This window comes from Poecilia reticulata, chromosome 20, assembly GCF_904066995.2.
Source record: "Poecilia reticulata chromosome 20, P_reticulata-male-v2, whole genome shotgun sequence".
NCBI lineage: Eukaryota > Metazoa > Chordata > Actinopteri > Cyprinodontiformes > Poeciliidae > Poecilia > Poecilia reticulata.
In genome coordinates this window covers 13,704,125-13,727,251 of record NC_088849.1, presented here as the reverse complement: position 1 = coordinate 13,727,251, position 23,127 = coordinate 13,704,125, and the positions used below count along the sequence as shown (strand labels likewise).

General features: G+C 38.7%; 1 protein-coding gene across 1 annotated transcript; it reads left to right on the top strand.

Moving 5' to 3' along the window:
• Window positions 1-14,123: 14,123 nt before the first annotated feature.
• On the top strand, window positions 14,124-20,232 carry pi15a (peptidase inhibitor 15a). Its single transcript, XM_008438656.3, has 6 exons — window positions 14,124-14,380; window positions 14,488-14,794; window positions 15,206-15,324; window positions 17,241-17,373; window positions 17,464-17,579; window positions 18,784-20,232. Exons 2-6 carry the CDS (start codon window positions 14,522-14,524, stop codon window positions 18,917-18,919), a joined length of 777 nt encoding a protein of 258 aa, XP_008436878.2. The 5' UTR covers window positions 14,124-14,380; window positions 14,488-14,521; the 3' UTR covers window positions 18,920-20,232.
• Window positions 20,233-23,127: the final 2,895 nt, after the last annotated feature.

Here is a 23,127-nt window from a genome sequence, read left to right as displayed (position 1 = left end):
GAAATGAAGTTATAGTCAGAACAACAACAGAGAAAGCAACTAATTTACTGTACCCAATAGCAATTATACTCTTCTATGCATGAAAAAGCACTGATAAGGAAAAAAAAAAAAGCAAAATCAAGTAACACTAAATGAGTGATTCATTTCACACCCAGTGATTTTAGCCGTCCAGGTTTTCTGCTGTATGTTCTTTGCTGTTTAGGCTTCTCCAAACAAAACAGTCTGTTAAAACTCACCAAGATGCCACTTTGAGCCAACTAAGTGTTGGATAGAGGTGTTTATGTTCAGTCCGCCCTGTATTTACATACCTGAGTCTTAAGGTTTTGCCTTTGAGGGCCAAGCAATTGTAAGCGTTCAAAAACAACAACAAAAAAAACCCCGCAATGAGCGATCCCAGATTTGTCGGTATAGATGGGATTTGACTCCATTAAAAAACTATGTAGACTCATCACATTCATGTGGCACTGTAATGCATTGCAAAAGACACTGTATCATTTGATAGGACTAAAAAACCTAGTTGCTGGAATGTTAGGTGCCTGAACTTAGAAAGGTTTAGAAAAAAAAAAGTTACTTGCTGTAAAATGAACTTTGAGCAAGTGTCTTTATCATGAAGAGTAAATAATTAGTTTAGTCAAACCTGACAAAACCTATCTTCAAAATGCAAAGTCCAGGATGTTGAAAGCTTTTATCTCACAGAAATTAATAAAAAAAAAATTAAACCTAATTAATTGACCAAAAATATGAATGCACCATCTGTATTTGCAAAAACACAGTATTTTATGGCACTTACTCCATTGTTTAGGTATATAAGGCTGCCATCATGGTCCTAGTTAGCGTTATACTGGATCAAAACAAATGGAAAAAAAAATGAATGTAGACATCATGGCAAAAACTACCTTGCTCTTTCCAAATGCCAACGAACACTATGGATGTTACACCCTTCATCCCATTATAATAACAGACATCAAATACTGGACATACTGCTGGTTATTAAAAAAAAAATTAAATTAATTCATTTGTGCTTGGCTACTATTGACTGGCTGAGTGATATAGCAAAGAATGGGAGACCATTTTAAGAGAAAAGGTGCATAAAGGAACCATTTATTACTGATGAATGTGAGTGTGAGTATGAATAGTGTAACGTGTATGCTTAGAAGAAAGATGGAGATGAAGCCTGGCAGCAGAGCAGAGCAGGAGGCGGAAAGAGTGGAGGTGGAGAGCAACCCGGAGGAATAAAACAGACAGCTTTATGTACTCCACGCTCTGGATCCAGGTCGCCAACGCCTGAACAGTGGAGGAGCTCAAGCCCAGACACACAAACACCTGTAGCCCAGCTCATAAGACCTGGGAGACACCAACCTGCAAGACAAAAAAGATAGTTTGAAAGCATTAGCTCACGACAGTCACATTTAGCTTGCCTATGCATGTTGAGGAAAGCACCTAATGCGAGATCCGCGTTGCATTTTAACGTATGTTTTTTTTCTTTTTTGAAAAGTGTAAAAATAAACATCAATGGCTTGCCTCAAACAAACTGGCTTTTGTTTCAACCACTGTTAGCTCATTGCTCCTTCCTCTTTTTCCTCACCCTGCATCACCTTAGAGAAGTGTAATATAAGACACACTCTGTTCACCTTTAATTGCACATGTGCATGTTTATTAGAGGATTTCACATGCCAAGCTTAGCCAACTCATTTTGTCCACAAGCAAATCCAAAGAGTATCCTGTCCAGACGACCGCTACTGAGTCATACGAGGCACTGTGAAAAGACGCATAAAGAGAAATTCATATTTTTGCCAATGGGTCTTATTGTAGATCTTTGAAAGAAGGTTAATGTTACATAATTCTTCGAGCATATGCGTCCCTGCAGCAGCTGACACCACTTGGGTGCCTGTCCAGTGATTTCTCCAGCTGAAGTTGGACATAAACTCGCTGCATGTGAACAAAGTGACTGGATGACATTTTTATGGCAATTAAGCTATATTTTGGAAATGCTTCCACCTTTTCTGAGGCTATAGAGGTTGGAAGCACATATTTCTCAAAATTGAATGCAATTAAGGAAGCTGAGGCGAAGTTTGACGTGAACGGATCACGAGTAAAACGCACCTGCTTTTTCTTTTTGACATCCATGTTTATACCATTAGGAAAGTTCACAGACAGTGTTACTGAAGCAGGGGAAAACGTACCTAGTTGAGAAGTCAATGATAGCATGCACTCTTCGTGCTTTACTTAATACACATGCACTAAGTATCGACTGAAATGGCTTTTCCAGGGGCCTTTAGGGAACAAAATGTGAAAATCTCTCTTTAGTATTCTTTACCTGATGCATGAATAAGAGGCTCGATTCTCACGCTGACAGAGAAACTTTTCAAGATTTGTTGGAGAACGTCGCAAAAACGAGAATAACCAACAGGCAGTTCGCACTGAGATTGGCCTGTGTTGGATGAAACATGAAATGTGGCGAATCCTCTAATGGCAAAACTTTTCCCACCGCAGACTTCCTCCATCTGGAATCATTCTGCTACTGTGTGTCTGGGGACTCAGCCACACAGGTCAGAGGGCAGAGAAAGGTTTGTCATTAAAACGCTGTTGAGAAATACCTCACATGTACTACTGTGTCGAACTGTTTTTTCATCAAGCAATAAAAGATACGCAATTGAGGAGGAGAAGTGCTTAATTGTGGGAGTCGCAGTCACTTTAGCTGTTCCAAAAAAAAAAAAGAAAGCTGTGCACATAAGATACAGAATTGTTCTTCTTGCAAGTTGGTGTTGGATCTTGTTGCTTGGCCTTTACTGTGCAGAATGATCTATAGTTTGTTCACAGCCTGACAGTGTGTCTATACGCTCATCTTTAAGCTGAATATAAGCTTGCAGTCTTTCTGCCATGTCAAAGACTTCAACATTGTTGGAAAAACTCGAGACATGTTTCCACCTTAACTTCACCATAATCAGTAAAGTTTCTTGGACACAAAGATCCTTTCTGGTTCAGATACTTTCAGTTTTATGACAATGTGATATTTTAACAGCCCAACAGTCCAAAAGCTCTTCCTGTCCAACTTTTCATGTCATATTTCACCAACATGGGACACCAAAACAATCAGCTTTATGCTGTGGAACATCTTTATAGGAGGCTTTGATTTTATCAGGGCAAAGGTGAGTTTTGAATTTTAACATGCTGTATACAGTATTATGGCTATTTTAATGATAACTCAAAATATGTAGAAATGTAAATATACTACCTAAAATAGCATATTTAACAGGACAGCTAAAAATTTTGCCGTAACGGTTTGCTTAGAAGTTCTACCTTATCTGCAGTAGAAATCTGTTTTGGCGTCGTCGCTTAGCGTAAATGTTGAAAATCAAACCTTCCTCCTGGCTCTGATTGGCTGTTTCGAAAAGAACAGTGTGTTCCTGCAGACAGCTTGTGGCATGTTATACTGTGATGACATAGTGACAGTTTTGAAACATATTTTTGTGACATACATACAAATGACATACTGTAGCTTTAAAAGGCGGGAATATTTATGCAATCACGTATTTTGTGTTTCATATTTTCTAATTGTCATCATGTTGTAGAAATCAGTCTTCACTTTGACATTTAATGTTTTTTAGTAATTTTTTTGTAAAACATGCCACATTTTGTTGATCATATTGATCATATTGACCTGAAAAGGCAATAAATAGGGTGAAACGTGCAAGGGGATGAATACGTTTTATAGGCACTGCATATAATCTTGTCTTGGTTAAATGTGTAAACTCCACCAGGGCAGATTACAGCAAATTCAAAAATTTCAAAGAGATACTCTCAGGAAATTTGATAAAGTCTTGTAACAATGAGCTCCTCATAAATGTAAGTAGTCAGGCAGGTGATGCAGGGGTCAATGAGAAGGGTCGCTGCACTGGGAGACTTGAATTATGTCTGCAGTGTCAGGCTGGGGTGTTTGAAGGAAGCTTGAAATATGGAGGAAGGTAAACACAAAGTAAAGGAACAGCACTGAATCCCATAAATGGAGGCAGACATGGCAGACATGTTCACAATATATTTTTATTTTACATAGTTCTTAAAATGTTAACAAATGTTGATATATAAACCAGACAGGCTGTGTAGCTGCTGGTAGATTACTTGCTGTCTACTAAATCGAGATTTTCAATTGTTGTATTCGTGATATATTTAGCATTTTACGGTGTGTCATATTAATTCAGACTGTTGGTATTTGTCTAACGTCATCAATAGCTTAAGATGTATGGCAAACAGTAGAAGGACAATTGTTTTCTGTCTCTCAGTGAAGTCAGAATAACTCTGTCCCTTCCCTCTTTTATCATCTTTTGATAAATATGCGACTATTTAACACATAGTTTGCTTTAGTGGAGCAAAAACACAAGTAAGGTTTTGAAATACGGCTGTTTTCTATTGCCCCGTCATGTCAGAGAGAAAAGTGCCTACTGTCGAGATTAAATCTCTGTTTTGCATCTTTAGACGACACTCTGCTGTTTAAGATCAATAAAGACTCATTATGACAAATAGTCTTGCCATTATCATGGCCATGTGCAGCTTTTTTGGGAACACAGACAGCTTGTGCAGCGGCAGCAGCCTCTCTTGATGAGTCCCCTGTAGCACTTTGATATTCCAAGGGAAGCAGGGACAGGAAATGTGCATCGGCTTTGGGGAGGCCAGGATGCATTGCTCACACTCACTGCTGAACAAACCAGAGGTGAAATCCAGCAGCTGGTCAGATTTGTTTTGGCTCAGAGTTGATCAGTCTGAGGTCTACCAAGACCCAGACAAATTTCCTGGTTGATAACAAAGTGATTCCTGTCAGAGTGAGCGCTGCAGTTTAGGGCAGATAAACCTTAAATGATCCATAGACATATTATACAAAATTTGACATGGATTTTGGGATGATTCATCATTTATAAATTCCTAAAAATGCACAGCTTTATGATAAAACTCAATGCAGTCTGATATGTTTCCTTAGGTGATTTTATTAAACTATTTTGAATAATTAATTGAGCTTACGCTGCTGTAGGATCAACTGGAATGCATGTGTGATTGGATTGACATACATTTTCTGCAAAGTGCCTCGAGATGATATTCGTTGTGAATTGGTGCTGCTATAGAAATAAAACTGAACTGAATTGAATAAAACAAATAATAGAACAAGTTGTTCAGGTCAGACTAAAATATAGGAGCCATCTTTTGTTACGCAATGCTGATGTAACGTTCCCCTTTTCCGATATAATGAACTTTGGATGTGCTCCTCTACTGCAGAAAAACAGAGGAATATTTGCCTCGGTAGTTTTCTAGTTCCCAAAAGATCCAGTCTTTCTCTGTTGGCTGAAAAGTCTGCTATCTGATTATCTCTACAGGTGCAAATTCAGGACAAACTGAAACGACTCCAACATTTTAAGTCAATTAAGCTCCAGCGTCATTGAAGCCAGGAATACGGTTGGAACAAGCGTCAGTCTACCTGAATGAATGGAGAAAAATCAAAACAGTCTTATGCAATGCAGCTTGAAACAGCTACAGAAATTCACAGCAGCCGGGACACAACATCTGCAAGTTCATAGTGCATGGCTTATAGGGTTCTGGAAACAAAGGGAAGGTTTACAATGCGGAGAGGCTGAAAAGTAGTAGAATTTCAAAACATTTCATGTGTGACGCCTGATTGCGAATGAGCGTTTGGCAGCACTCGTCGATATAAAAAGCCAAAAGTGAGTTCGAGGAGACGTTGATTGTGCTTTCCTTCAGTGTGCGTTCATTTGGAGACCTATTTTCTTGGAAAAAGTGGGACGTTACAGTATAAATGCTGGAGGTGATTTGAAAGAGGAACAAAACAACCTGAAATCGTTTGTCTCACTTTTGTTGAATATGAGCTGTTTTGTTTGACCTATTTCTGTTTGAATTAAATTGACCATAAAGGCTAATGTTGGGCAACTACACAGAAGTAAAAGAAAAAGTGGTCAAAACACACTATTCCGGTTAAAAACCTAGCAGTATTTAACCAACTCTGTGTGTTTAAGTCTGTGGATATATACAGCATAGAATAGAACATTCCTTTATTACACAGTGGGATTAATCACTTGCTATGGCAGCACAGTAAAAAAAAAATAAAAAAATAAATAAAAATAACTAAAAATAACATAAACAACTGTAAATTAATTAGGTACTTACAGAAAAAGACAATAAAATACAATGAAATAGAAACCAAAAAAATCTGGAATTTTTTTGAATACAGATTATCTTATATGTTGCAGAATACAATTTGTGAAAAATGAGACTTGATTATATATAATAATGTTTGTTTACAGAATGCCTTACAAAGAAGCAGTTGCATCTAGATAGCAACTTGTGATTGCCATGGATGCTTGCCCTCCCTATTTCAATTATTAGCATGTTCCTTGTCAGGTTTAAGTGATGATCTATTTTCTTGTAACAATTTCCTGACTTACAAAGATCAATTTAATGACCTTTTTTCCTCGTCTTACCCATTTTGAAGCATGACTAAGCAAAAAAAGGCCTGCGTGTTAAGTCACACCTTTGACCTGGAGTGTTATATAATACTCCTTAAAGACTTTTGGACACTATGAGCAAATATGAAATGTAAAGAAGTTCATTTGTAACTATTGATTTTTCTTTTTAATGGGGCAGTTTTATGTATTTTCCAGGCACAGTGTGCCATTTTATGCCACAAGCAATATGTTACCTTCAGTTGTTTTAAAAAATGCTATAAAACATGACTTAAAAGAAATTTGATTTTGCAACGGGATACCTTAGCATTGACCTCTGTCTCTTTAAGAACTTCCTGCTCTTTCTGACACATCACAACAATGCTTCTCATTATGCCATTAACCAAGCAATGGACTGGAGAGTTCACGATAAGCTCAGCTGACTCGTAGTTCCATCTAATTGGAGGAGCTGAACAGGGAGGCGTCATTTATGTCCTGATGTTTACATGCCTTTACAACTCTCCTGAAATAATCGGAATACGGAGCACATGTGAGTCTCACAACACGGGTCTGAACCGTGGCAAAAAACAGAATGTGATGAATATTTTGTCTGGATTGAAAAGTGAAAGCTGAAATATGCTTAAGAGGGGAAAAGGCATTCTTAAACCGCCACAAGTCATCTGAAGAGATATTTTCTGCCATGTCCTCCTTATTTATCAGCAACACTGAGTAGGCTCTGGCAAGCCTGATGGGAAATACTCAGAAATTAAGACCAGTCATGACTACCTGGAAGGACCTTGGAGAGTCAAGTGCAGGACTGACGAAGACGAGGGGCTAAAAGAGGGAATTCCCAGAACTCCTCGGAGACCCCTCTTTCGTCTTAACTCGGAATCCGTCATTGGTGTGGAACACAGACGGCGCAAGAAAGCCTGAGCTGAACTGATAAGTGGGATCCAAGACAAACTCTGATACCATTATAAATATGACCTTGGCAAGAGCCAACTAATGCTGGATTGATGGGTTCAACGTCACTGATCCGAACTCTCCCAGAGATGAAGGAGATGAAGACGCAAGAAGCCAGTCTAACACTAAACATCCAGTGTTTCTTTTACGGTGCAGAGTTACTCATAAAAATCATGAGAGAGTGAAAAATGTTTTGATTATTTGTAATATCCTTCTTTCGGGGAGCAACATGCTGAAGTCGAGTTGGACTTGAACTTTAAAAAGTTAAAATGACTTTGAATTTTTTTGATCGATTTCAAAGCATGAAATTACTGTAAAAATAAAAGTCTAAAACAGTTTGTCAAGTGACTGCTTTAACACAAACCTCTAGCAATTGAACAGAAGTCAATTAGCACAGAACCTCAGAGTGGAAGTACTGTCTTTTCCTAGCAGCTATCCAATGTTTCCATGTAGTCTGATATTAATCAGCTCAAACAATTCATGAAATACGGCAAAGCGTAAGTTTGATCCTCAGCTGCGATCTCTCTGAATCTACCAAAAATAGTGCAGAAATCCAGATTTACAATCAAAACGTATGAAAGAAACGGTTTCTACCTAGAACATGTGAGAAGTAACCAGCTGTGTAACAATGGTGTCACTCGTGCTATTGTACTTTGTTGCACGGGTTTGCTGGCAGGAAGCTACTTGAATGACCTCTAAGAGGATCAAGGAGGTAAGTGTGACATAAAACAAAACAATCCAACTTTACAATTTGCATAGCCTTTAACAGTGAATGGTACACTTCACCAAATGTCACCGCTGCACTCTGAACACAAGAGCTACAGGTGGCAGGCATCGCCTGTGCTTCCCAGCACTCAAAAGCTCTTAGCATGCGCCAAACAACCAAAGGTCAGGGCTTAAATCGCCCTCACAGAGTTATAGGCTTGGGTTGTTGCTTCTTACCTTTGAACATAAACATATAATTGATTTTACAGCAGTAAGTAATTATAAAGATGGCCTGATTGTGCATGAATTAGACACGATCACAAGGCTGGAACATATCTGCAATGCAATTACATATTATATAAATTCTGAGTCCTGGAGGCCGAGATCATAAAAGTACCAGCCGGTCTACCAGGACCCAGCTTATCGCTCATCTCCTGTCTAGACTGCCTGTAGGGTCTACGTTGGCACTGCCAATCATAAAGTATCACAACACCACACCTGGCTTTAAATGGCTTCAAAGAATTTATTTATTTTTTTGTTATAAAATAACACTGTGCTTACTTTCAGAGAAAAGACTGAGCTTTTGTCAGTACAGCAAACTGCCAAAATATTAAATATGTATCCAACACAGACATAGTTTCTCAATTCTTTTTTCTTTCTCTTTTCAGGATGAGCTCTACTAAATGCTTCTTTTGGGATCTGTAGGCATCATTTATAAAAGTTCACTAGTACTGGTATGTTGGAAAAGTTTTGTCACAGAGACCATTGATAAGCTACAATTTATTTACTAAACTTTCTAGTCCCACTCAAATAAATACCGCTAATTTTAAATAGTTAAAAATATTTCAAATTAGTGGGCATAAAAACGTCTGCTGTTATTTATTTATTTTTTTTATTTTTTATTAAAGTCCGTATTGCTTATTTTGGCTTCCGCAGCTCACTCCGGTTTCCTTGGTGATAGTTTTTGTTTCTCCCTGTAAAAAAAAAAAAAAAAAAAAAAAAAAACACATCATAAAAAGTCTTTGCTCCAACGTTAGACCCTGTTGGATTTTTCATGTTTGCCTGTCTCTCTCAGGTGACATCTGAATCTCTTGAGAAACGTCTGAGTGTGACCGCAGCCGCGTCTCTGTCCAGTTTAACAAGGCGCTGGATTCAAAGATGGCCGTAAATGTCTTATAGATGGGTGAGAATATGTGGGAGCAAAGGAATGTAACATGTTAAAAATAGATATGTACACACACCGAGTGACTTATTCCAGAAAAATAACCTTTTTCTTCCTCACTCTGTCCCACCTAGCAATCCTTTAGTGTTTTCCTCCATATTGTAAACAGCGTTATGAAAAAAATCCCCCAAAAACTGAGTTTCATTGTGTGTGTTCTGCTGACACTGTGGCTTATGGTTCTCTGAAGTACTTTACAGGTTCTTATGTGAAATTAATGGTGCAGGGGAATATGTTATTGGTTTGCACTTGTAGCTAGAAGACCGGCAGTCTGTACAGGTTGTACCCCAAGTCTTTCCCAATGACAGCTGGAGTTAGCTGTCCTTGAGCTTGCCTTTATTGTCTTCAGGCCTGTTTCCTCCTTGTGACAAAATGCCGGGGAGAAAGTTGCCCAATCCACAGAGCAGTCAAACAGCAACCAGGCTTACAGCTTGGTTTCTCCTGACAACAGCAGGGAGAAACATCCAGCGCGCAGTACATCTTCGACAATCATGTTTGTGGAAGGTGCTGTTCTTTAAACACCCAATGGTAGCTCATAGTTCAAAAAACACCAGCTGTGGCTAGTCTCTTGCCAATCTTATTTATTGAAGAAAAAGTGATCATAGCTTCAATATAATAACCAGCAGCTAGTTGTTAGTAGAAGTGTATCGCTTTATGCACGGCTCAAGCTCAAATAGCATCCAAACTAAGGCTCACAAAGGCTTCAATTAGAGAATGTTTATTGACCAAATTACTATTATTAATTATTGGACAGCAGCTTACTACTAAACTAATTTCAGGGACAAAGAGCTGAAGTATTTTCACACAGTTTTTTTTTTTTTTTTCCACCGTTCAACCTGCTGTGAACGTAGCAGACTGTGTGAAACTTACGGGAGTTGCTGTGTAACTGTATATTCAAAAGATAAAATGTTTAACAGATGTGTGTGGATGAAATCAGCCTGGCCGACCTGATGTTAGAAACTGGGCTTCTTACCAATGTAAACTCCTCTGTTAGCCCCTCTGCCAAAACAAAAAGACATCACTATTCCACTGTACTAACCGTGGCTTCATGGTTACCTTTTACGAAATCTCAGGACACTAATCAACCCTTTGTTGGAGGTGACAACTGATGCACAAAAATAGCATATTTAGTAAGTGTACATCAATCACTATAAGTTGGTTGTTGCATATATGATCTCCTTAAATTATACTACCTTATTGTTAACAGAAATTTAAAAAGACAGGAAACCACTTAAAGCCTTGACCCATCAAAACAACATTGTGACATAAAAGTCATTTTAGTAAAATCAGTTATCTAAGCATCAAATCCATGGTGTGTGTATTTGGTAGAGAGATAATACCAGCACTATTTATCGAACTTGAATAGTCCGTTTTAGAGTGAAAGTTAGTCTCTTTCTCTCGAAAACTGGAGATGATGGATATTTTATTCTTTCCACTGTCAACAAGCAGAAGGGCTGAAACTGTATAAAATTCAGCCCACAAACTCCACATATTAACCTGAAACCTCCATCCAGGCATCATTTTATAATGCTCATCTGGTCCCATTGAGATCATCAGAAAACAATACTAATATCTTAGAAAGTTAATTATTGTAAATTCAGTCTTGCTTATATAATAAATCTTTTTTTTTTTTAACCACTCTTGCCATCGAGAAAACCCGTGAAACACTTGCTGAGTCTGTATGTTTCGTGTCTCTTCTCTTGCCTTCCCCTCTGCTCACCACTGCACCTCATTCCCTCTCTGCTGTACTGGCAATGACTCTTGTATTCAGGGAGGCCTCTGGAGGGGGAGAGCGCAGAGGGAGACTTGAAACGATATATTATAGGTAAATAAATGCTCTGTCTGAAAAAGAATGCCTTCTCAAAACACACTCAAGCCTTCTCAGAGAAGCATGCAACCCAAATAATGCTCTAATTACTCCTCTGATAATATGATAACAGCTCTTCGGCCCCTCTTGGAGTCACTGGGTTCACCAGAGAAACGAGGAGCAGCCATCTGAGACAGACGGAGGAGATCATCTGGGGCCTCGGAGAGACTGCACGTGAGGATTTTGTGTGTGTCCATGCATCTGTTGGAACAAAAGAGGGAGAAATACTCACTTTTGATGTACAGTATTTCTGCTTCCAGCTTTTCCAGCTGTAGGTGAACTTATTTCACCGCTGTTTTAATCTTCAACCTGAAGCCACTGTCTTTGACAAGGGCTGGGAAACAGGTGTCCTTTCAAACTTGCAAAGGAATTTATACCCTTGAAACTTTTTATTCCCCCCCACATTTCAACCTTTTTGGAACCACTCAGTTTAATACAGGATTTATTGTGATTTTAAGCTGTAAATCAATATATTAAAAAAAAGTGTCATGCACTGGGGAAAGAAACCAAAAAGGTCTATAAATGAAATCCTAAAAGTGTGATATTTGCATCAATCTCACCAAAATATCATGATTGGATTTAGGTCTGGACTGCGACTAAAGCACACAAAAATGATTCGAACTAAACAGTTCCTCGTAGCTGTGACTGCGTGCTCAAAGATGTTGCCTACACTGCAAATACAGCTCTGACCAGTTTCCTGTCCCTGCCAAAGAATTAACGTCTCCACAGCATGACACTGCCACTGTCGTGTTTCCCAATTTGGGGATGGTTTCTTATGGAGATAATCAGATTTCCAACAAAGTGTTTCATCAGTCAAGACGTTCAACTCTGGTCTGATCTGAGAAGAACACTTCTCTCCACACGTTTGCTGTGTCTCCTATGTCGCTTGAAGTAAACTAAAAACACGTCGTCAGTAAGTGCGACTAGCTTGGTATAGATTCCCATGCGGTGATCAAACTAGTGGGTCAGATTTCTGCATCTGCATATTTGGCTGGTGGTTGATTGTTGATCCCAGATGAGAGGACCAGGCAAAGTTCTGAGCAGACGCGGTGTTTGCATAGGTACACTGAGAAACCTGGAAACACAAAGCTCCTTAAGTTGTTGGCTACAGCTCTTATCAATAAATAAAAACACCGATAGCTAAGTTTGAAACTTTTAATGTTTGCAATCCATTAAAAACACATTCAGCTACTACTATCCACTAGTTATCGATATTTTCATAAATAGTTTTAAACGATCTTTGACTAAAGGACAACACTGCATCATATCAAACAAAGTATTTGGTTTTGGTTTTGGGAGTAAGCGTATTCAGCACATTTTGTCATGATTTATGCTCCGTCTGCATGTGAAATTCTTAGCAGAGCAACACTGAGGAAAGGCAACAGTTCAGAGCGGGGAGCCGAGATGTATAGAGGGAGTGAAACCGAGGAGAAAAGTCTTTGCCCTGCTCCACCCTTGAGTGATATATATTCCCCTCCACTGCAAATCCAGCACCTGAAAAGTTCATCACTTCCAAGAAGGTTTTTTTTTTTATTTATTATTATTTGGGAAGGCAACAGTCTTCTCTGTATCAAGAAAGAAAAGAGAAAAAGAGAAAAGAGAGAGCAAAACAAAAACGGTGGGGATGGAACGTTGCTTCTGCGTCACGTTACTTTAATTTCTTCTCCAGCTGCCAATGAAAACCATGAGAAGGGTTTTTTTTCTTCTTTTTCTTCTTACTTGGCTTAGCATCCTTGCCTTGGCAAATGGCACAACTAAAACCACACTTTGAACAAGTGTAATCTTTATACTGTACAGCATGTGACAAAGAGGACTTGCGTTGATTTTACTTGTAAAATAACTTCCTTCCATTTCCACATCCTGATCAATCTCGGTGAAAGCACTCACTAATTTACACAAGGAGCTGGTGTGCAAGGATGAGACCTAACCTGCATCTACATGATAAAATGTCGACATGCAGCCTTTTGTGTTACCTTATTCACAAAAAAATATGTCAAGATGGTGAGCAGAGTTGCACCACAATGCAATTAAAGTAATGTGTCAGTTGTCCTGTTTGCTTACGTGCATGTTCAGTCAGTGGCAGTCTACCAATGTGGTTTGCACATTCTGAACACTCTGAGAAATTTATGGCTCTTCACTTGTTGGATGACGTTGAAGTGGAGATTCATGGTTCACAGAGCTCATAATTTCTAAATCATTTAATGGGTTACTCCAGTTTTTGCAGTCCAGACTCCATTCGACCTTGTCTGGCTGAAAACTTTAAATGTTGGGAGTCATTTGATTTGTATAATTCTGCATCGGATAGAATTTCTTAGAACCACTATCTGTTATTTTCCTCCAGTCATCCTTTTATTGTCTATACTCACTTATTCTTGGGTTATGGGGGACTTGTCACGCAACTCTATGAACTCTTTATCTTAATCTGTTACTTTAGACAAAAAAAAAAAGTTGAGTAATCAGGGTTTTTTTCTACGCTGTACATTATTGGAAATGACCAAATATGTGACCATATCAGTTATCAAGATATAAATATACATATTACTTTAGAGTTTTCAGTCAGAATAGAATCGTTAGTTTGTTAAACCCAAACACATGTTCACCTGGGTGAAAATGTGAAAGCAAATATTTTAAAAAAAGGAAGTAAACTTTCAGCCATGCCTAACGATGACTGAAAACGCAACAAGAGTTCAAGACAGGCATTACAAATCAGATTAGTTTAATGTTTCAGTTATTCAACCTAATGAACCAAACCAAAGGGTCAAGTTGTGCACTATTAACGTTTGTCTTTGTGAGCTTAAGCAACACCCCTTTTGCTCGTTTTCAATAAAATATCATTTCATCACCCAAAATAAGTTTTCTTGGAAGTTTAAACGTTAAAAAAAGAAGAAAAACGCTAAAAAAAAAATAAAATAAAAAAATAAAAAAAGATGTTGCGTCTCATGTGACAAGGAGGGGCTGTGCGTTTTACCCCTGAGGCAAACGCACTTCCTCCACTGTCCACTGCGGGAATCGACTATATAAACCCGCAAAATCAGACTCTTCCTGAAACACTTACAAAGTCTGCAAAGAAGCAATCCATCGCTGCTTTGTCTCTCTACTGCGATCCGTCACAGAAGCTTTAGGAGTGATACTGCCCTGCCAACGCTGGCAAAGCCAACAGGAGGTCGCGACGCTCTTTAAAAGGTAAAAGGTTTTTTTTAATTATTTTTTATGTTCTTTGCCATATGGCAAAAATAAGCTTGTCTGGATGCCTCAGATTAAAATATTGCTGTGTGGGTTTATTTTTTCAGAAGCACTCCATCTGCAGTTTCCTTGAAATCGAACATGAAACTCCAGCTATTTGCCACAGATTTACTACTTCTGTGCATATCTTGGGGAGCAAGTGCGCTGGCAACGAGCATACCTGCTGCGTCAGCGTCCGCGCCAGGTGCCAACATCACCGGGCTTGGCGCGGCGCGCGGCCACGGAGAAGGCGAAACAGTTTCCAAAACCAGAAGGAAGCGGTATATTAGTCAGAATGACATGATCGCCATCCTCGATTACCACAACAAAGTCAGAGGCAGAGTGTTTCCTCCCGCCTCCAATATGGAATACATGGTGAGTCAAAGCTTTCATTCAAACATCTCTTTTTTTTTTTTTTTTAGTCCAAGCAGGACCAGTAGGCTATATGAAACTGATTGCAAACTGGCAGTAAAGCCTGGACAAAACAGCAGTGATAAATTAGACATTATAGTAAAAAAAAAACCCAAAAGTGTAGCTTCAATGCAGATGTTATCGTACCTGGAAATATTTCTTCACTGTTCCATTGTCTGCAATTGAAATATAACAGTATTGTCCTTTTCCACTGTTTTGAACTTCTGGTAATGTTCTCCAAATCATTTTTCAATGAATGTCAAAAGACAGCACTATGGCAATGCTTTAAGAATGCGTCTAGAGAAAACCCTGCTTAATTATTTTTGGATTTCTGTAACTGATTTCTTTGCCTCCAACGTATGACTCTGTGTTTAGGTGTGGGACGAGACTTTGGCAAAAACAGCAGAGGACTGGGCGCATGCTTGCCTTTGGGAACACGGACCTCCTCATCTTCTCAGGTTCCTGGGTCAAAACCTCTCAGTCAGGACAGGACGGTGAGTGACCTCAGACTTCTCTTTGCTCACATCTGCTGCTCCTCTCAGGATGGAACGCTTTCTCAGCAGTAATGGTCATTTTATTGTTGTTTCCTTCTTGGTTTTCCTAAAGGTTTGTGAACTGTGACCGGCAGGCTGCCGTAGGAATGCTTCTGCGACCCTTTAAACAACAACAACAAACAACAAAATTTAGTTTTAGCCATGACCCATGAAGATGAAAAGCTCAGGCCTGTAGTAGGTCTTGAGTTTTCAAGACCTACTACACGTGAGCCTAAACTTTTAGACTTTATTGAAATGCAGTCCAAAATTTTAAGTAAAACAAAAAGTCAACAACACTTTTGTTGCCATCTGTCTCTAAACACCAAAACACCAGATAAAATGTAAAGTGATCACATAGACTTTCTGAATGATATTTTATTTAAAGAAGTGGTAAAAATACTGCACTTAAAGTATATGTATTCATAGTAATTCACATTTCAACTATTCACAAAGCATTTGTATTATGCTTGGGACACATTGGCTGGGGCAGGAGTAGCTACAGTGTAAGACACACCTGATCTGATTTGGCATCCGACCCAATTTTTAATCGGACAGGATGACATAAGTAGGACATGTTAGAGTTAAGGTCAAGACACATTGTTTGGATCCAACTCTTTACATTCTGATCTGATTTTTTTTTCCTAACATGCAGGCTCTGACTTGATCACTGGGGACTGTTTTTGGTTGGACAATCAGAGACAGAGTTTCGAGAAATCACTAGTGGTCTGCGAGCCTCTTTTAACTTTAATGTTTTCTAACTGCTGCATACATCCAACGCAGTTTTCTTTTGGATGTGATGCCAAATCAGAAACCAGGTCTATCTCGGTCAGAACTACACAGCAGTTTGGCAGGAATGTCATGAGGGTCACAGGAAGTAAGAGAGGTGGAAAAGCAAAATGCATATGCTTTAAGGGAATGTACAAAGTCAAATCTTTTACTCCCATAAAATCAGCGTACTGAGTGAGAGGAGCTCAAAAGTACAGAAATAAATTTAGGAGAGAAACGGCGATCTTGCTTGAGGTTGTTCAAATGGCAGCTGTCGGACCAGCTTGTATTTATGCTGTCTGGATTTTCGGTATATATTCTTGTGTGAATACTCAATCTTGCAAGTCTGATCAAGAACGCTCCATCAAGTCAGAGCGTTTTTATCAGGATCAGAGCATGGAGAGTCGGATGCAAGTGGTGTGTCTTGACCTTAGGTCACATGCTCTCTCCTGTTCGACTTCTTTCCATCAAAGACCATTTAGACATGTTTGCAGTTCAATCATCTCTACTGCATTTACTTAAACTTAACCATGAACACTTGCACAGTTAAGCTAGAGTGTTCTATCACCCCGTGACACAAGCTAAACATTGTGAGATGTCAAGGGGACTGACAGCATCTTTTCTAGTTTCCAGCAGTCTACACTAGCAGTTCACTTTGTTGTTCATGTTGGACGCATGCGGCGCTGTGATTTGTCCAGGTGACCAGGAAAACTCAAAGTGAAGTTTTAGCTGGATAAGTATTCGCAAATAAATCAGATCCACTTGATCGATAGAAGCAATAGAAACAGCACCGAGGGAAGCTATATTTTATTGTAAATGAGAGGGGCTCCTAAGGTGTGCTTTTCAGATGTGACGGGGACACGTCCATGTATTAACCATGAAACCACAAAGTCAGTGCTTGTTGACATGAAAACAATAAGGCAATGTCTCAGATCAGGTCAGATTAGATCAGATGTGACAGGGTGGGATTAGATGGGATGAGATGAAGTGGTTTGGGAAGAATTGGATCAAGACCACAGAAAACACAGAGACCAAAATAACAAATCATCATTTATAAACACTCTAAAATGCTAAATGATCACACATTCAGTTTGTCTGTATTCTGCTCGCAGCTATCGGTCCATCCTCCAGCTGGTGAAGCCCTGGTACGATGAAGTGAAAGATTACTCATTTCCATACCCCCGTGACTGCAACCCACGGTGCCCTCTTCGGTGCTATGGGCCCATGTGTACCCACTACACACAGGTACAAAGATATCCATCAATCTTTTTTTTTTTTAACTAATAAAACCCCCTTCAGCTATGATTTCAATCAAATTCTTGTTGATTTTTGCAGATGGTATGGGCAACATCTAACAAAATCGGTTGCGCTGTTCACACGTGCCACAATATGAATGTATGGGGTGCTGTGTGGAAAAGGGCGACATATTTAGTCTGCAACTATTCACCAAAGTAAGTACACTGTACATCAAGTGGGAGGGGAGGGAGTGGGGGGTATATTTCATAACCTGACTTAGCGTTTATTCACATGGCAGAAAGTCTTTTTGATTTGTGAAGCATGCCCATTATATTCTGTGCTGCGTTATAAAATGCCACCCATGCTGATGAAGGGTAACCTGCATTAGCAGAGGAACATGAAGGTTCCTGAATAGGATCCTAAGCAGTGCCAAACTTGTGACTCACTCATGATCTGGTTCGAAGCATACAGTACAGAAGAGCTATTTGATTTAGATGCAATCCCACTTTCCTGTCAGCAGAAGTCACTGTTGTCATCTTTAAAAGGTTCAACGTTTGTGAATAATTCCTGCTTGACATGTATATAATGAATATGAGAGGTATTAGAGGTATTTCCATTTTATTTTTAGTGGGTTTGCATTGGTTTGCAACTCAAGTCCTTGAGTGACACTGTCCTGCGACTTTTGGACTGCCTGATGATTGTAACAACACTGTCAGCAACATAAACCTTCCTAAAAACATCACAATTATGACTGTCAGAGTTTGCAACAAATAATCTGTCTTTATCAAAACTGCACGAAGAGCAGAACACGTGCAGCATTTCTGCTCCCAATAACTGCTATATCAAGATAACTGATCTAAAATCTTATTTTCTTGTTTTTTAAACAACCTTTTCTTTGTAAACTTTCTGCTTACATTTCTGTTCCTTGTAAGCGTTTCATACAGGAAGATCTTTAGTGTTCATCACCTCCTTCCTTCACTTCTAGCGTAAATACACCTCTGTATCTTTGCAAGAAAGATACAGCAGGGCTTATGGCCTGTTATCAGAACCTCACTTGGAAAAAAAAAATCCTCGAGTATACATTTTATGAAGATAGGGAACATCTTTTTGCTACAAAAGGTTCTACTCTTAAAAAGAAGGCCTAACTATTTTGGCAAAATATTAACATTTTTGCTTGTGTATCTAATAAAAAAGTAGCTCAGTCTTGTTCATTGAACCCTGTCTATTTTAACCATTGACTGTACAGTTGTTTGATTCATTAAAATTATATATTATTCAAACATACTTGCAACAAAGGCGCTATAGGCAACACAAAGCCGTAGTGGTAATAACTTAACGTCAGATGCAATATCAGCTACTTTTACACACTACTTTTATTGCCTCTTCCTAACTGTGAGTGTTTTTTTTTTTTTTTTTTAGGGGTAACTGGATTGGAGAAGCTCCTTATAAAGTTGGCGTCCCATGTTCCGCCTGCCCTCCCAGCTACGGGGGATCGTGCAGCAACAACATGTGCTTCCCAGGCATCAAGACCAACTACCTGCACTGGTTCAAATAAACACAAGCTTCCTTACCAACATGAGCCGACAACCCACAGTACCACAAAGACATTGTTTTTTGTTTTTTTTGTTCTTTGTATTTTTTGTTTTTTTAATCAAGTAAGGATTTGCACAACAGTTGAGCAAAAATGCTTTTCTGTATATATGGGCTTATTTAAGGAAAGACGTATACAGCTGAAGGCACCTGATGATTTTAGTGACTTGTTAATAATCTGTAAATGAGTCATATTCTCTTTTGTCAGTATCCTACGTAAATTAGAAATGATGACATACATAAATATATTTATCTGACAAATGGGTCATTTCAACAGTGCTTACTTCATGTGGTATTCAAACCCATTGACAAAGTGGTAATTAAGGACATAGCAGCCATCACAGCTCCTCATTTCAGTTCACTTTGGTGCTACAGGTATCACACCTTCATGGTGTGTGCTCTACCTACACAAAAAAATGTTTTGATCAAAAGGATCAAAGCGTTTGACCTTAGAGGGGAACCTCCACTTGCAGCGTTTTCATGCCAACGGCGACTTGCCATGTTCACTAATATATCACAACTTGCCGACTTAAGGTTGAGTCGTCTTGGATTTTTAAGCTGGGCCTACCTTTTTTGTCACAGTCCAGTTCTGGCTTCAGTCTCTTGTGACGATGGTGCATGCATTAAAAATAAAGCTGACTGGAAAGGAATAGTTTTGTAGGCTGATGTCAGCACAGGAGAACACTTATGTTTTGAAAGACCTCCTGAAATACTAAGCAGTACGTTTTCAGTTTTAATCTGCACTAATACACCTCAATGTCATATGAATGACAATCCTTTGGGGCATTTCACAGATTTTATTCACATATTTTGTATTTATATTAGACATAAGTCTGATACATATCTGCTCTGTGATAACACCTACATAATTATATCACCATGTAAGTTTAGTGGTTTATTACATTCCTTCATGTGTATTGATGTTGTTTATATTTTGATATGATCACTCATTTAGGATTCAGGCACTCAAGTGCACCTTAATTGTTTGTAAATTTCTAAAATAGCAACAAAAAAAAGTGATTTTTTTAATGTGTACATAATCATACCTTGACTATGTTAAAAAGAAAGGTAAACCGTAAGTTATTCATTTTTGTATGTTTAAGTTATATTAATTTTGTGTTGTTTTGTAAAATGGTAGCATATATTCGACATACTGAAGAGTACAAAAATAGGAAGAATCACATTTTCAGCACTGACAGTTTTGAAATCAGCAATGATATTAATGCTGTAAAGTCCGTTTTTTTATGTGTTGGACTTGTATTAAAATGTTTAATTTTATCGTTTCATTTCTTGTCCATTTTTAACAATGCTATAGGGTTCTGGCTTAATGTTTCCTATGAAGTGTGTTCAGTCTTTTTTATATTTAAAATTGGGATGATACTGTGTTTTTTGTGAGTTTTTCCTTTCTTCCTCTTTTTTCTATGGAAAGTTATAGTAAGTTAATAGTTTATAGAATGTTTGAGAGAAACTGATTTCAAAAACAAAACAAATGAAAACCATCTAACACAACAATGAGGATGGGATTTTTTTATGCCCTTTGCTAGATTTATACTCTAACTGAATGGCAGCAGACAGATCAAAACCAATAAGAAATCATTTCAGCAACTATGGAAACAATTCCTGTTTCTAAGAAACATCAGGATTGCTGGACTTTCCACTCTGTCGTGAAAGTCAGGTATCATTATCATTATACTCATAACCATCACCATCAACTTTATTTTTATAGCACATTTCAGAAACAAGGCAATTCAAAATGTTTTCTATGATAAAAACAAAAAGAAAAAAAAGAAAATAATAATACATTATAGTTGCAAAATAAAGAAGTGATGAAAAGTGCAATCTCAATCTCGAATAAAACTATTCATGTTCCACCTACTATTCAAAATCAGCTCTAAGCAAGACTAGATTAGTGATCATCGGCATTGCTTTAAACAACTTTGGAGTTCCAGCACCTTTGCATGTTTTTTTCTGGAAGTTGTATATTAGTGGAGCATAAAAACTGAGTCCTGCCTCAGGCTTGGATGAAGAGTAGACTGATCTGTTGAAGGCTGATTCCACAACAGTGTATTTTGGTGCTAAGCCATTAAGTGATTTATAAACCACTGAAAGCATTTTAAAGGCTGTCCTCTGAACTTTAGGGAGACAGTGTAAGGACTTTAGAACTGGGGTGAAGAGGGAACCTCAGGTATCCCGCTGATGAAAAGTTGCCTTCATCAGAAGAAGTCACTGGTCTTCTTTGTCCTCTTTTTCCTGCTCCATTTGCCGTGGCATCCAGAGGGAGATATTGGTGTTGCTGGTTGGATGACGTCAGGTGGAAGGACGGTTACAGCATGACTGCATCCCTTTTTGAATGTCACTAACATTTTGGTTGGTTGGGTGGTGACGATTGGTGGTGTTTACAACTGGGCGGATGTTGGAGAATCAATGATGTATGTTTGTATGGTGGTAGGGGCGGTTGGACCCTGGGTGTATGTCAGCTGCTTGGGGCTTCTTGACTGGCGAGTTTATCCCGTTCTAGTGTTGGGACGGGGATCCAGTGTGCTTCTATGGCATGTGTTGTGTTGCATTTGTGTGCAGTCACCGGGGTAATGTCATGCAACATAAACCATTGAAAAATCCAACCAACAGGAATAGCATTTTTGAAGGAACTCACGTAAAGACCAAAAAACAGTTAATCACTCAAGGAGAAATTGTGAAATACAGCACATTTCCAGCCCCCAGTACCTGGAGCAATAAATTCAAGTGGACCATGTAGTGCTATTACCTACTTTCAGCATTTACTGTGGCAACTGTCACACATCTGTATACTCTTGAGGTAAACTTCTTTCCCTGATAGCTCATCTGACTCACTGACCTGTTTTTGTTGAACCAGTTTCCCCTGAAGTAAGAACGTGATGAAATGTTTATTTGAAAAGAAGACCGAGACTTCACATGGGTCATGGCAGACTGACAGACAGCAGTGGGTGATTTTAGGGTGGTTCATTTCCAAGTCTGCAAGGGGTTATTACATTCCAGTTGTGCTGAGAGGACAGAGAAGTATAGCTTCTAGCAAGTAGTGATTAATAAAAACCAAAAGAAAGACGGGATAATAAGTGAGGAGGGGAAGTTATTCTCTGACTATTTTAGTCAAATGTTTCGAATTTTAAGAACGCTCTTGTATCGTCAGTAATTTCATTTTCAACTTGTGTAACGAAACCTTGTCATAGATTGGGAATGACGCACACCATTTTGACGAGGCTGACATTTCTGTTATCATCAATACGGGAATTCCTAGGATCTAGAAAGAGAGTGGATTGTTTTGTCTACAACATCAGTGCAGTGAAGATAGAGACTTTAAAGTTTGACTAGTGAAAACCAGCAAAATATTCAGAACTTTAGTGTGATAAAAAAATAAAAAAAATAAAAAAAACTCTTGTTGCACATGACCCAGAAACTATCAGAACGTAAATAATGGAAGTTTGTTTTAGATAACTGCTTCCTCTAGATCATACCTGTAGAATATGAAAGACATCAAAGATAGAGAATATAAACATATCGGGATAACAAAGAGATGGACATAATCAGACTCAATGCTCAACTGGCTGAGTTGTTTAAACTGTGCCAAACTAAGTTGACAGAAAAAAAAAATCTCATCACACCATTTTACCAGGATTAGTTAATGATTTTATGTTGATCATGCCAAGTTGTGACCCTTCCTTCTGAGGGTAGAAGCTGAAATGCAGACTGATCAAAACAGGCAGGATTTCTCCTGTATTTAGCTGACAGAATGGGCTCCGGTGTTTGATGTGTTTTGTGCCAACTTCTTATATGGAAAAAAAATGCAACATGAACTCTATCAGGGCGTAACAGTGGACAAAGATTTTTAAAAACTTTTTTTTTTTAATTGGTGCTTGTGCGACCCTCCAAATGCCGCCCTGGGCATCTACCCTTTGTTTCCACAGCTGATCTGCCTCTTTGATAATTCAGCTGTGTTGAATCGACCTCATATGTGACCTCGTTGTGAGCCTAACACATTAGAGAGAGCCTCAGAGGACAAGAATAAACCTAAAATATGACTTATGCTGAAATAAAACTACATTTGACCCCTGTGGTTTATAAGAACCCAAACTAAAGCACATTTGGCCCACGTTCAGTTGTTGCCCTCTTGCAGCGTTTCTCGCGGTCGAGCCCATG

Coding starts and splice junctions, on each gene's coding strand:
- pi15a (XM_008438656.3), top strand. CDS start 14,522: ATGAAACTCCAGCTATTTGCCACAGATTTACTACTTCTGTGCATATCT. Junction 15,325..17,240: donor CTCTCAGTCAGGACAGGACG/GTGAGTGACCTC, acceptor TTCTGCTCGCAG/CTATCGGTCCATCCTCCAGC. Junction 17,580..18,783: donor GTCTGCAACTATTCACCAAA/GTAAGTACACTG, acceptor TTTTTTTTTTAG/GGGTAACTGGATTGGAGAAG.